The sequence below is a fragment of the Cyprinodon tularosa genome, unplaced genomic scaffold (genome assembly GCF_016077235.1).
Source record: "Cyprinodon tularosa strain WSP-4 unplaced genomic scaffold, ASM1607723v1 ctg40, whole genome shotgun sequence".
Lineage (NCBI taxonomy): Eukaryota > Metazoa > Chordata > Actinopteri > Cyprinodontiformes > Cyprinodontidae > Cyprinodon > Cyprinodon tularosa.
Window position 1 is genome coordinate 902783 of NW_024039119.1, and position 14700 is coordinate 917482.

Consider the following 14700-nt stretch of genomic DNA (forward strand, 5'->3'; position numbering starts at 1 on the left):
ATGTTTGAAAAGGCCCAAGCATTACCCTGTACCCGTTCCCAAGAGCGAGCACTTATTACACACAAGAGCATGCATGTGTCCAATTTCTCCTCGTGCATGTGTTGTTTAAAAGTTGCTGTTTGCATCGCTCATACAAGCTTACTGTACTTTCCGAATGAAGATTTGCAATTTTTCCACTATGTCATACTTACCACCGGTAAGTGAAAATGGGGACAAGCACGTAGGACGGCCTGACATTTCACCAGAATGATTGACAATTAGGAGGACCACTTTTTTTGATGATCGGCCTGGAAAAAGAACATCCTCCACTATACCTTTAATCATAGAACAGACTGTATTCTTTGAAAATTATATGTTATTATTTCCCATCACAATGGCAATAAAGTTAAAAGTTTCTGAAGTGATGCGCAATTTACAGATCCTAATAATAAGAGAGATGAAACAACAATAGAAAAATAACAGTGAAGATAAGAAAGTAAAAAAATAGAAAGCGTATGTGTAAAATTCTGATTTCTGATCTGGCTCTGATCAAATTCCGAGCCAACAAACACCCACTGAATAAATGGATCCTATGATTTCACAATTATAAAGAACATTAGGTTGGAAAGAAAACCTAGATGTGAATAAAGATAGAGCCTGAAAGTGTTAATTTTCTCTCTATAAGCACTAATAAAACACCCTCATGCTCAAATCTCAAAACACTGAAGGCCTGAGATGGTTAAGAAGAATGGAGCACTTTTTATTTCCTTAACCTGTTTCTCTGCTGTTTTTAGAAACATGAAATCAGGCATTATATAGTTTAAGGAAAACACACATATAACCTCAGTAACATGTTTTCTGTCATCCAGGAGAAGCGGACAGGAAAAAACAAAACAAAAGAAGAGTGGAAGCAGGAAGCATCAGGACTCCACAGGGCTGGAGGTTGTGAGACAGAGCAGCAGGCAAGATCTTAAAAGGAAGGTGTGGCTGTTCTAATGTTTTGATTAACAGTCGCAAATTCCCTTTAAATCCAGTCTGCTGGGTGTTCTGTGCCTGTGCCTGGCTGAGGAGGAGCAGGAAGAGCGGAGGGTAGAGGGAGACACTAAAGAAAAAGAAAGGAGTGGCACACACATCTGCTATTTACAGCCCAAAGACAGAGAAAAAAGACTGATGACAGGTTCAGGAAAGCCCCTGGGGAATAGATTTATTTTTATTCCATATTCATAGTGACAGTGGCAACTTTCCAACACCTATAACATATTTTGTTTGGTAAGAAGGTAATAAACCAACTCTATTGCTTTTAAAACTTTTTGCACTGTTAAATAAAGCCACTGCTTTAGGGCTTTTTCTCTGCATATTGCAGAACAACTGTTTATGTGGCAGAGCCTCTGTCTTGTCTGGAATTATTTAAAAATAACACAAAACTAAGGAATGTTGGAATCCAAAGCTAATAATCAGTTTTAGCTTTTTCTATCCGTGAGTTACCCGTTTTTCTTTTTTCTTTTAAATGCCAGTTTGGTATTCTTGCTCTCTTAGTGAGTAAACATTTTCAAATAGTAATAAAATGTAAAGGTTTCCTTCATATTAAGACAAACACTGTGAGGAATGAATGTAAGCTGCAGTGTATTTTAAAGTAAATGTAAAAAAAATTAACGATAATCTTACATTCAGGTCCTTATTTTCTATCAACAGACAAACATTTTAGAACAAATTATGTTTAATTAGGGTTTTGTTATGACCTGTTGCCTGCATCAATGTAGACGTATTAACCTGTGGTGTTAACATTTAAATTTAAGGATTTTTATTTTTTTTTTTTTTTGGCCAAAAGACATATTCCATCCTAAGTACAGATAAGAATGATCAAATAAAACAAAAAAAAGGGGTTTGAAAAGGGTGCGAAGGAGGCCATTTACGTTAAGAGAGAAAAATCAATCAAAAACCGAGGGGAGGACTCAAGTTTAAGCTCTCAAAAACGTATTACTCTGCGATAGCATTTATTCCTTCCCACTATCACTTCACTCTTCATCGCCATGCAGGTAGTCAAAACATTGTGCCTGTTAAGCCAGACCAACAACGACCCTAATGACTCTCCTTACAAAGGGGTGGACCTGTCTATGGTTCTATTTGCATATTTTCAAAGCCATAATTGGGCTACTCTATAAAGCCTAGAGCTCAACGCTAATCTAGAAATTATGAATCGAGAGAGCTTTCTGGATGGGAAGTGAAACGTCTTCAAACTTGGAAAACAAAGTTCAATGGTTTGTTTTTAACTGTTTTTGGAAGGATCAAATAAAATGACCTTAAAAAGCGTATATACTTAGCTCTACATTAGCAGTATTTCACTTTTAAGCTGAAACAAATAGAACTACAAAAAAGAGAAAACAAAAAACAAGAAGAATAAAAAGTCAAAAATGTAAAACATATTAAGTGTTACATTAAGTGTTTTACAAGCTAGCCTTTTTCTTCTACTTCTGTTTTTTAAAAGATACTTTTTTAGGGTTTACACTACTGCTATCATTGCTATTCTATTTTGGTAGCACCCTAATTGAACTAACAAATGTGTACTCTTTCTTAAGAGAACATTGGAAAAGGAGAGTTTTCAATAACAATTTGATTTTTTACATAAAGGATGCACAATATATACTGTCTAAACAATATTAGTTGATTTCAAAGGACCTGGAAAATGTAGTAAAATATAGAATATTGAATTTCCATTTATTACATATATTATTTATTTTATATCTTATATAATATCTTATCTTATATACATTATTTATGACAGCCATCTTTTGCTTGGAAATAAGATGTTCAGCAGTTTTTGTTTCCCTCCAACTGATTAATCCATCTGAATGATTGTGCCCAAGATTTTAAAGCTCAGAGGTTTAAAAACCTTCATATCACAATCAGACATACATCGTCCAGCTGATATTTTTGGCCGATATTTTTCCTTGTATGGGTACCAGCCAATACATGCATGCATTAGTTTAGTTAGTGCATTCAGCAGCAAAGCCTTGAGATCACATGAAGCGCATGCATTGCTGCCCCCCTCATTACCCATCAATTGTTGCCTCCACCAAGTCTTTAGTCAAGATTCTGTATGTTTTTTTGTCCTTCTGTATACAGGATAACTTGAAAAGTTAAGAAGACATTTCAATAGCATTTTTACCAAAGGTGCACCTCAGTCGAGGAACAATCCCTTAAATTTTGGTGATGATCCAGATCATGATCATGATCATGATGATGCTTAAATTTTTAAAAGGATTCTTTGGTAGAACAAGCCCCTATAGACCAAAGGGTGGCAGCAGTGACTATTAGCAGCTTGGGACTCCAAGTCCAAAAGCATTACATTGCAGGTGAGCCATGCTTCGCTGGAAGTGTCGATCTACTGATCAAACAAGAAAGAAGAGTGCAGAGCGAATAAAGGTAAGAGCAGAACATTTAGATCCAAATCGTGTGAGCTTTTGCTATAAAAAAAGTCACAACGGGAAAAATTTGCTCTTTGGTGGAGGTCTGTCTTCTCCAAGTGCTTTTTGTAGTTAATATTTTGTTTGTTACTAAATCATTGTTTTCTGTTAACATTGGAATTTGTCTTATATTTGCTATCATTCTGTCACTGTTGTCATGTAATTGGATGATGAAACAGCAATATTGGCTGTAAAAATATTGGAAGTACATATCAGGGGATTGGTTAGACTGGTGTCAAAATAATCAGCATTGGCATCAACCTAAAAAAAAAAGTATCGGTTGATCTAATCTCAATCTAGTAAGGTAATATTATTCATATTATAAAGAGCCACAAAAGCTAAAGTAACTCTTTCTATAATAGACATGTCCAGTTATTTAGCATGAATTAAAAGTATTGGACTAATGACACATTTTTATAGAATAATTTACATCTTTCTCTCTCAACCTTTTTTGTAAATGATAATAGTTCATAAAAATATAGTATAAAGCTTTAGCTGTCAGTTTATCCTGTCATGTTTGATCAAATAAAATTTTTTTCCAGCAAATTATCCACATATACATTGTGTCTAGACTTAATAAAAAGTAGACGCTACATTGACGGCTGCAGCATATGAATAACAGCCACATTCTTGGAGCTAAAAACTAAACAAAACATTGTAGGATGCCTCAGCACTGTGCTGCATGTTTTTGATCAAGTTAATGGACTACTCATTGATAACTTTAAAAAAAAGAAAAAACACTTTTTTGATTTTTTTATTAAAATACTAATGCATTTATCTCCACTTAAAAAATGTCTTCTAATGACAGTAGTATTTATATATTATAAATGGTGAAGGTGTTTACCCAGCTATATATCTACTGTATGACTGGATGGATATAATTAATCACTACAACAGGTTTAGTTCTTTGTGCTTATGTATACAGCTTATACATGTATATGTAAATGTAATGTAATGTAAAATCCCTTTATTGTCCCACAATGGGGAAATTCACTCTCTGCATTTAACCCACCCCCTCGGGAAGTGTGCTGCCATTGTGTGGCGCCCAAGGAGCAATCAGGGGTTAAGGGTTTTGCTCAGGAACCCAGAGTGGAGGCTGTGGGGATCAAACCGGGTACTTGCAACCTTCTCAGAGCACAAGCACAATGCTCTAACCACTAGGCCACAACTTTCCCATAATGCAATGGTAATCACTTTTCTATCATTTTTAGTATAGATTTAGTATTCAGCGAGTTATAGTTGATTTACTGTGCTGCCAAATACAGTTAAACTAAGTGAAGCAAGCCACCCTTTTCAGGATTGCACCCCTATGGCTGGACAGCACCAATAGGTAATAGCAGCCCATGAGGCGTCTACTCTTTATATTTGCCCCATTTATTCAAGTGTTCTTTAAGAAAATATAAATGAATCCCCTTTATTTTGGTTTAGACTCATATGGTTAACAAAAGAACAAAGAATTGTCTTGACTTCTTACATTTACGATGGCTTCTTTGGTCTGGGCCATGTCTGAAATGACACCATCTGTGATGATTAGGAGGATAAAGTACTGAGAGCCGTCCTGCACCGCCGCTGCATATCTGCATACACAGATAAAGTCAAACATTAGAAGATCCTTTGTTTTTCCGGATCAGTCAGAACAAGCCTGAAATGAATATTTACTGACATATCTAAACAGCCATTCCAAAGTTTAAATTCACATAAAGACAAAGGTCAGCAGGAAATGTGATAAATATTTTACTTTAATAACTGCAATTTTTCAAATAAGATTGAAAAAAGAAGTTAAATACCAAATAAATTGAATTAGACCAACAATGAGGTTTAAAGCAAAGTATTAATACTCATATTTTATTATTAGGTTTATAAATCAAACTTGTATTGGTGCATATTTGTGCAAATCTTAAATACTGACATGCAGTGTTACAACAAAAGACTGCTGTAGTTTTAAAAGTTCTATTAATTTTTTAAAATTCAGGAATTGGAAGAAAAAAAACATATTATACAATTAACATTTTTTTAATTGTTACTTCCAGGGTCCCTAAGGGATCTCTACTTGGCCCACTTTTAAAAAAATAATTATCTCCTCCCTCTCTGCTTCATCCTTTACAACTTTAATATTAAGATTCATTGCTATGCGATGACATCTACCACATTACTCCATACTCACATCTATTCTTGCCTTTCTGCAATTACCTTCTGGTTCCCTGCAAACTTTCTTGAATTAAATTCTCATGATTGGTACAATTTCAACTCTCTCTACATCCAATCTCTTTTCTTGAACTATTGACAGTTCCTCAATCTCCCTTTCTCTCCGGGTAAAATGTCTCAGTGGCATCTTTAAGAGCCCCGTTCCTTTAAGTCCCACATAAACAACATTATTCACCCTCTCTACAGTATTTCCACCTTCACTCTACAAACCGCCTTGTCCTTCCTTTTTGTTTCCAGCACCGCTGTCCTAGTTATGTCCCATCTTGACTATTATGACTCCCTCCAACAAAAAACATCAGTAAACTTCAGTTGGTTCAGAATCATGTTGCCATTATCATCACCTGCACCTTCCCCTTTAAGCATTTTATAACTATTCTAAAACAGCTATGATGACTTCCCATCCAATAAAGGATCTAATATAAGTTATCATCCTTACTTTCAAGGCCTTTCCATAACTATGCCCTGCCTTATTTATTTTTCATATTCACATCCCCACTCCCTCTGTCTGGTCATCCACTTCAATTTGTAGGTCAAGACCATGTGTGGCAGAGCTTTTTCCTGTTCTGCAACCTCAGCTGTGGAATCAAGCGCCTCCTGAAAACCGCATGATCACTCTCCCCGTTTAAAAGCCACCTCAAACCTATATTTTGAAAACTGCCTGGTCTCTATAAATGTTTTATTTTATATTTGTTTTAGATTATTGATGCTTTGTTGTTTTAATGGTATTTGTTTAGTTGTCATATTTACACAATGATAAAGTATACATTATATACAGTAATAATACGACAGAGTATTAGGGACAGGCTAGAGCTTTTTTTTCTTCTATTTGGAGAATAAAGTTGTAACATTACGAGAAAAAAGTCATAAAATTATGAGAATAAAGTTGTAAAATTACAGGAATAAAGTTCTAACATTACGAGAATAAAGTCGTAAAATTATGAGAATAAAGTCATAATATTACAAGAAAAAGTCAGGAGAATAGTCATAAAATTACGAGAATAAAGTTGTAATATTAAGAGATTAATTCCTAAAATTATGAGAAACAAGTTCAAGAACAAGAAGCACTTTCTTCCCTATAGTGATAAATGTCAATCATCATGTGAAGTTACACTTCAGCTCTGGTTCGACCAATAAGGAAATCTTTTAGCACCAGCTTGAAATTGGGCAGGATTTCAAAATGGACTCAGGTTGCTGATTGGTGGAGCTGGTCGGCCGTCATCTGCTGGTTGGAGCTCGAAGCTTTCTGTCTGAAACAGGTTATTCTCTTAATATTACAGCTTTTTTCTCTTAATGTTACAACTTTTTTCCCAAAATAAAAAAAAAACCTGGCCCTAATATTCCATCATATAATAATAATAATAATAATAATAATAATAATAATAATAATAAAATACATTACATATTCTTGGTATTCTAAAGCAGATGAGAAGAAACAGTGAACAAGTCTGCCGTGTTTTCAAATTGCATCTACAATTTTAAAATCAACTATTATTTTGGGCTTTCTCAATCAAAGACATGGCCCATTTCTGAAAACAGATGTCTGCATCAGACAAGAGCTCCAAATTAAAGACAAGCTGCCAGAACATCCAGGGCGCATACTCCTGCTGTGGGAGGACACTGCCAGTGATGGGCTGATGCTACTAGATAGATGTGTTGGATGATTAACAGTGTTTTGATGGGGTGAATGTCATGGCCATAGACTTTGAAGCAGAACATTTCATTGAGATGATGACAACATAATTTTTACAGAGTAGAGAAAGTCGTAAATCTTAAACAGAGCATAATAACTCAGGTAGAGCCTTTGACACAGTCGCATTGGAAATATCTGTCAAACTAGATTAATTTCCCATAAAATCCTCTCTGTCATCACAATTTCCACAAATATTTGTGCTTGGAAAGACTTGTTTTGTTATCTCTAAAGTTACTTACTATATATATATAGTATGTGTGTAGTTTAACAGAGAGTAATACAAACGGACTAAAGCAGACTACATTTTGAGACGTCATCATTCAAGATTGTAGTGATTTTAACTCATTAAGCAGGGCAGTAAGATTCCTGAGAGTTTTCTGGCAGCTGCTGGCTGCTCCGTAAACGTTCATTGTAAACGTACCATGTTAAAATGAGTCAGCAATCTGTATTAAGTTTACATTTAATGTTATACACTGAACTTGGTGTCCAAAATCTTAGAAAATAGTCTGTGAATGGAACATGTTCTTTCCTACTAAAGTCGGATGTCCATAAAAATAATGGTTCATTTTGTCTCAGGAGTTTGAATCCATATTTTTGGACATCGAACCTGAGGTAAGGACATTGTAGAAGGATTTCCTGCTTTTTCTGATGCTGAATTTAAGAAGCAACACAGCAGAAGAGGATTATTTTCTCCCTTTTTTCTATTCTTTTAAAACTGAACGAATGTGTTTGTAAATAGAGGCTTTAAAGCAGGTGGGTGACAAAAGCTGATCTACTAACCAGGTGCAAATCAGATTGTGTCACTTTGATGAGCAGTATTAGAATATAATTCAGTTCGATAAAAAATAAAAATTCTGATGCCATTAGGAAATACAAATTTGTAATTCATTGATTTTTGGTTGTAGGCAGGAAGGGTCTACTGACTGTCTTGTCTGAAGACACTGTTGATATTCATCAGTCTTCCGAAGAGGAATATCAGGGTTTTTCTATACTATTCTTCACTTCATTTTTAGTTGTTAAATCATCGTCAGAGGTTCATGAGGTGTTCCCAGAACAGCATTTATCTTCCTTACCTGCTTGTTTAGCTTTAATAAGTCCTTTGCTCCTCCTGCATCCGTATCAATGCTGCTAGCCCAAAAGATGTTGGCAGAGGAGAGCATACTGAACAGATATGCAGCATCTTTCTGCAGACACTGAAGGATGTAAGCTTCCTCAAGAAGAATATTCTTCTATATCCCTTCTTGTAAACAACTTCATAGGTGAAAAGAATATGCAACCCATGTAGAATATTTACTTTCAACAAACTAAATATTTGCTGATCATCAGATCTGAGGAGCGTATTCAAAAATTAATAAATCACCAATCACAATTTCATTTATCAAAACTAAATGGGTGTGGTTTCTTTTTATTTAGCATACAATACTGCCTGTGGTATTAATAGCAAGAAGACGCGTATACTGTAATGGCAGCAACTGATAAAGAAAATCTGCTGTGTATATGTCCAAGTATTTAAAGTGTAAAAACAGCAGAGACATCCCCTCCATCAAACATACTATTTTTGAGCTGTTTGATAAACTAAGAGCCAGTCACAAATGAAAGCCATGCCATTACCCCTATGAAAATACTCTTTCCAGGAATCAAATTTCTTGTGTCTGCATGGATCATTAAAGCAAACCATTGCAGTTAAAGGCATCTCCCAGAGTGGTTTGTCTGGTATGCTTCCCAGAGTAATTCCATTTAATTTCATATCACTAGTGAGTGTTCTGCTGTAGAGATGTTGTGTCTCTCTGCACTTGTTGGTCTCTACTTTTAAAGACCATCACCTGATCGAACAGCCTGTCATTAGTCTGTCTATTTTACTGAAAGAAATTAATGCAATAAAAGATGGCATTCTTGACCATAACTTCTTTGTGTCCACAAAGGAATAGGAATTAATTTGTGCTATTCAGTATTAACACAAGTTTTTAAATATATGACGGTTGTTCACGCATCTGTTGTGTTAAAAAAGCAGTCTTTTACCCATCCTTGTTATTGGACTAGAAAGAATGATAATTGGTAAGAGAAAATGTAAGTAGGTTTGTTCTGTTTCAATATTATGTAGATTTTGAACATTTTCTTGAACAATCCGCTCACAAACCAATGTTTTGCTCTACCTTTGTTTTCATAAATCAAAAACACTTTAATAAAAAAAAAAATACAAACTGCATAAAAGCTACTGCATCATGTTTGTGCCTGAAAGTTATTGGCAACAGCTCCTGATAATTTCTCTCATTTCACACAAACAGAGATTGTTTTTGCCCGCAACTTCTCCAAACAGCAATCATACCTACCATCTGTACTCAGTATTATCTAAACTTGCAGCTGCCTTTAGGATGTGTAAAATATGCAGATCAATATAGCTTATTTTATTAGTGATCTTTGACAATGTAGACCGTAGTACAAAACTAGCCCTCATAAATTGTTTAAGCTTTTTATTTTCAGAGTTTTATCCATCTGGCAGCTGTATTAGATATTAAAGACAGGATTTGAGATGCCATATTTTTTACGTTGAAATTTAGACTTAGTGACTTAACTAGGAATCTATAAAAATTAATCAGTATAAAACAGCATGCATCATGTCAATTAAGATTCTTGGTTTATTTTTAATTTCCTTATTCAGTGCACTGCAAAATAAAGAGAGCTGTTCTAAATGAAGCGTATTTTTGCGTATACAAAATAATTCTGTCTAAGTCTAGCGACAGCTGATTAAAAATATCAGCTCTGCAACTACAGCTTTCTTCAGAATCAATATCAAACACACTTCAATAGAAACCTTTTCAGGAAAACTTAGTGAAAGTCGGTTTGCTTCAGATTTAAACATCTTTTGTGGCTACAAAAAGCATCTGTCCTCAAACAGGTTCTACTTCATCTTATTAAACATTCAGCTGAAGTGCTGGCTGCTGGTCCAGCAATGAAGGTCTATACATATTTTAGCAGTGATCAACAAGAGTGTGGAGTCAGTTCACTCCTTAAGGCAGTGAGACTGAAATATTATATTTAACAAACAGTCTCAATTTATATAAAAAATGCTTGATGGATCCCAAAGGGAAATTTTATTTTGTCTTAACTCATAGAGGCTTTTGGTGCATATTTTAATACCAGTAAGTGGGGAAGATCTTCTGTCCACTAGTGAAAAACCTGTTTCATTTATTAAATGTTTTAAAAATATTACATTCTTGATTTTTTTTTTTTTTACTCCAGTTTCTCCTTTTTACATTTTAAAGCAAAACTAAATGCATGTTTATTAAAACAGCAGTGGAAAAATTAAAATTTTTTTTTTCTACACTTAAAGGGATAGTTCGGTATTTTTGACATGAATCTGTATGGCATCCCGATCACCAGCGGCATGCAATCACACTGACTTACCCCTGGCAGCGTCCTGTGAGCAGAGTTATCGTCCAGTTTTGGTCAAGCCGAAAGTAGTCCTGCAGGTTTTTAGGAACAGCGAAATAAAACTTTTCTCTTCCCAAAACATTATGTGTCCAAAAGAGTGATATTTTCGCATCCCAAAAACATTGTAGTGGAAAAAGTCACACGTCGTTATCAATTGGTCCTATTTTCTCTCTGTTCGTATCAGTGCGCGCCGTCATTCAGACAGCGAGCCCAACAACAGCCATGTCTCCCTCCGCCGCGGAAGGAGACATGGCTGTTGTTGGGCTCGCTGTCTGAATGACGGCGCGCACTGATACGAACAGAGAGAAAATAGGACCAATTGATAACGACGTGTGACTTTTTCCACTACAATGTTTTTGGGATGCGAAAATATCACTCTTTTGGACACATAATGTTTTGGGAAGAGAAACGTTTTATTTCGCTGTACCTAAAAACCTGCAGGACTACTTTCGGCTTGACCAAAACTGGACGATAACTCTGCTCACAGGACGCTGCCAGGGGTAAGTCAGTGTGATTGCATGCCGCTGGTGATCGGGATGCCATACAGATTCATGTCAAAAATACCGAACTATCCCTTTAAGATTTTTTTCTGGACTTTCTTTTTTTTAGAAACTTATTGTGGAAGGAAAAAGTAGACAAAAAAAATGATCAAGCAACAAAACCAATTGAAATAGTTAATAGATAATCTATGGAGTGTCAAGAGGATTAGCAAAGCACAGTCAAAACAATCAATGCTTCTTTAAAGTGGAACCGCAGACAGTCTCCTCCATGCCACACTTTAAAAGAGACAGTAATTATTCCTGTTTTGAGAATTATACTTTTGACATTCAAATATTTCTGAATTAAAATCCTTTTTTTATTGGTCTGACGAGATATTCTAAAACAGAATTCTTAGCTGCCAGCTTTGTGTTGTTTCCTTGTGTCTTTTCGGCTGCTCTTATATTCAGGGGCCGAAACAGAAAGTATTTAATAAATGGGATTAAATTAACTTTTTAATGATTTTTCAATTTATTGAGATGCACCAGGAAATTTGTTAAGGAAATCATCAAAGTTGTATTTGTAGGGATTGACTGAACCTTTTAGCTCATTATTAATAACTTAGAAATATACGTGAAGCTTTTTGTTTTCTTTAAAGCAATTATTTCAATTATTTTCAGTTAAGGATATCTAAGATATTTATTTTTTGCAAGAAATGGTATACAGAGTCAGACGTTCCAGTCACACTGATAATGATATGCGGCAATGATTTAATATTCTGCTTTTGGATTGTATGACAACTACTCCACTCACTTATCCACAGAAATTCATGTGTTCATTCACAAAACATTCAAAAGTAACAATGAAATACTGGAGAGAACATTAGAAGTCTTTAAGCACCTGGCAACATGGTTCACCACAGGAGCAAAGTTTGTTGGACCGTATAATTGCACTGTCTTCAGACTTTGATGGTACGCCTCTAGGATCCCTTCAATACCATTGCAATAAGGATTTTCCATGTTTCCATTCTGAAAATGATATAAAGAAACTTTTATTATAATAGATATGATTCCAAAGGGGGGAAAAAAACAAACATCTGAGTAAACTGTTTCAGATTTAATTCCTTATCCTGGTTTCGTTATCTAAGATCTTGGAGTGAACAAAAAAAGTGAAATTCAAATTTACAGTGGAACAGAATAACAGTCTTAGCTGTCAAGTTAAATCTATAAAATACATTTGATAGCATGCAAAATGTACTGAAGTAAGTTATTAAATGTTGAGGGAGATTCACCAGTGGGAACTCGTGAGACACTCTCCCATCAGGAGGCAGTTTTGCTCCAAAGCCTAGAGCTGGAAACATCTTGTCGCTGTCGTAGTCCTGAATTATTTCACCCACAGCTTTCAGGGCCATGGCGTAGGCGTTGAGTTGGTAGGGGTTCATGTAGTGTAGAGATGTAGACTGGGAGGGATTACCTGCGGATAAATGAGTCAGAATCTGCTTTAATGGCCAAGTTTGTGCACACAAGCAAGGCTTATGACTTTGGTTCTACTTTGCAACAAATGAAGAATGTAATTTTAGTTTCTTCCATTCAGTACAAAACAATAAACATTAACAGAATCAATTATCAAACTAAAATTGGTGTTTTTGTATCTGTCAATATCTATGCTTTTTTTTTTTTTTTTCCAGCACTACTGGCTTATTTTTCCGAAAGTAGGCTGACAAGAGAGCGGATATGAGAGAGGGAAAGAGACATGCGGCAAAAGACCACAGGTTGGATTCGAACACGGGTCGTGCACGCTAACCACTGCGACACCTGCACACCCCATTAATATGTATGCTTTAAATTAGGCAACTTAGAGTCATGTACTGTAAGCATCAGGAGACACAATGGGAAGCTTTATCTTTAATTGACAAATCTGTACCAAATCTTACTGTCTATCATATGTTTTCACCTTAAAAAATAAAGACTACTTATGAAGACTCTTAATCATTGAATTTTTTTATTGATGTATTTTCCATGTTTCTACTTCAGTTGCTCCCTTAAAAAAACTCTTCAATCTGACCTGAGGTCATAAAGTAAGAAATCAGTTAAACATTTCTGTGCATGAAAACAATATCTATCCGGATTAGAACTGAACCTTTATTTAGAAATCTCTCATTGGTTGAAACTGGATCTGGTGCAGTCGTTCTTTGCAGTTATTCAAGAAGCAAATCATAATACAAAAAAGGCCTTTGTGACTGATCTGCAGTTCCTGCTGTCTGCCTTTTTTCCTGTATATTCCAATGGCCCTTTTTTCTCTACGTCTCCAGATAGCCTGTAACCTTACAGAAAGATTACTGTACAACTTCCCAGATAAGATGTCTTAAAACCTCTAGATTTGTCATACATGTGTGATCCATACTTGTGTGCAACATCTACTTTACTCACTTTGTGTAAATTTACTTCAAAACAGTAGATAAAACCAAGCCTAACTTGCATTTTCATTTTTACAACATTTAAGTTGTAAAAAGTTATGTTGAATAGAAAGTTAGCCGCTAACACTCATGGTATCTGTGGCATTGTGATCAAAATCAAATGTTTTTTTTGAAAAGTCGGTAAGTACATTTAATGAAATGGATTTCCTTAGATAGATACCATTTAACCAGTTCTTCTACTGTATGCCTTGATTGAATCAACTCAGTCAAGTGCCTTGAGATAAAGTACTGCGAACTGCTGCAAATAAATAAGTTAATTTTGAATTTGTTGGGCTAAAGGGGCAGTAAAAAAAAACAAAAAACACCATGGATTGAGAGCAGCCAGATAAGTTAGCCTAAAGAAAACATCTCAATAATGTCACAACTCCTCAAGCATGTAGTTATGTTGCACAACTGTGTTCAATGACATTATGATTTACTCTTTTATGAACTAAACTAAGCTCTTTTTGTTTAGGATCAGGGTTTAACGGGCCATTGGGAAAACAGGGCGCTGATGCCCATTTCTAGGCCAGCCCTAGGCTTTCATAATACAATCAAAATATTTATCTGTAATTATCTAAAATATATCTGCGATGGACTTGCAACCTCTCCATGGTGCACCCAGCCTTTCGCCCATAGACTGCTGGAGATAGGGACCATCCCCACTGCAGTCCTGATGGATTAAGCATGAAAAGCTGATCAATGTTATCCAAGATATTGATTCATATTAGATAATTAATAAATTTAACAACCTAATTAAAGCATTAAAGAATATATCCGCTGAAAACAGTGATGAAAAAAAGTATTTCTTCTTCACGAATAGGTAATTTTTTTTATATTTGCTATTTTGGATTTAAAACATAACAGATTCTGCCCATTATTTTGTGTTTGTTTAATTGAACAAATCAGATGATATTATCAGTTATTTAATATTTAGTTAACCTCTTATTTAGTTATATATCGCATACATACAGATTAAACTTTTCGAGGAAAAATTC

The 14700-nt window shown here is 35.1% G+C and overlaps 1 protein-coding gene across 3 annotated transcripts in view; it reads right to left on the reverse strand.

Annotated features, from left to right (window-relative positions):
* The window catches only part of cpne5b (copine Vb), a 210091-nt gene that overhangs the window by 17620 nt on the left and 177771 nt on the right, over positions 1-14700 (reverse strand). For all 3 annotated transcript variants that reach the window (XM_038298082.1, XM_038298080.1, XM_038298081.1), the window contains 3 exons: positions 12539-12720; positions 12148-12275; positions 4918-5020 (listed from right to left, as the gene is read on the reverse strand). In XM_038298082.1, coding sequence (XP_038154010.1) covers positions 4918-5020; positions 12148-12275; positions 12539-12720 — 413 coding nt within the window. The remainder of the gene's footprint in view (positions 1-4917; positions 5021-12147; positions 12276-12538; positions 12721-14700) is intronic.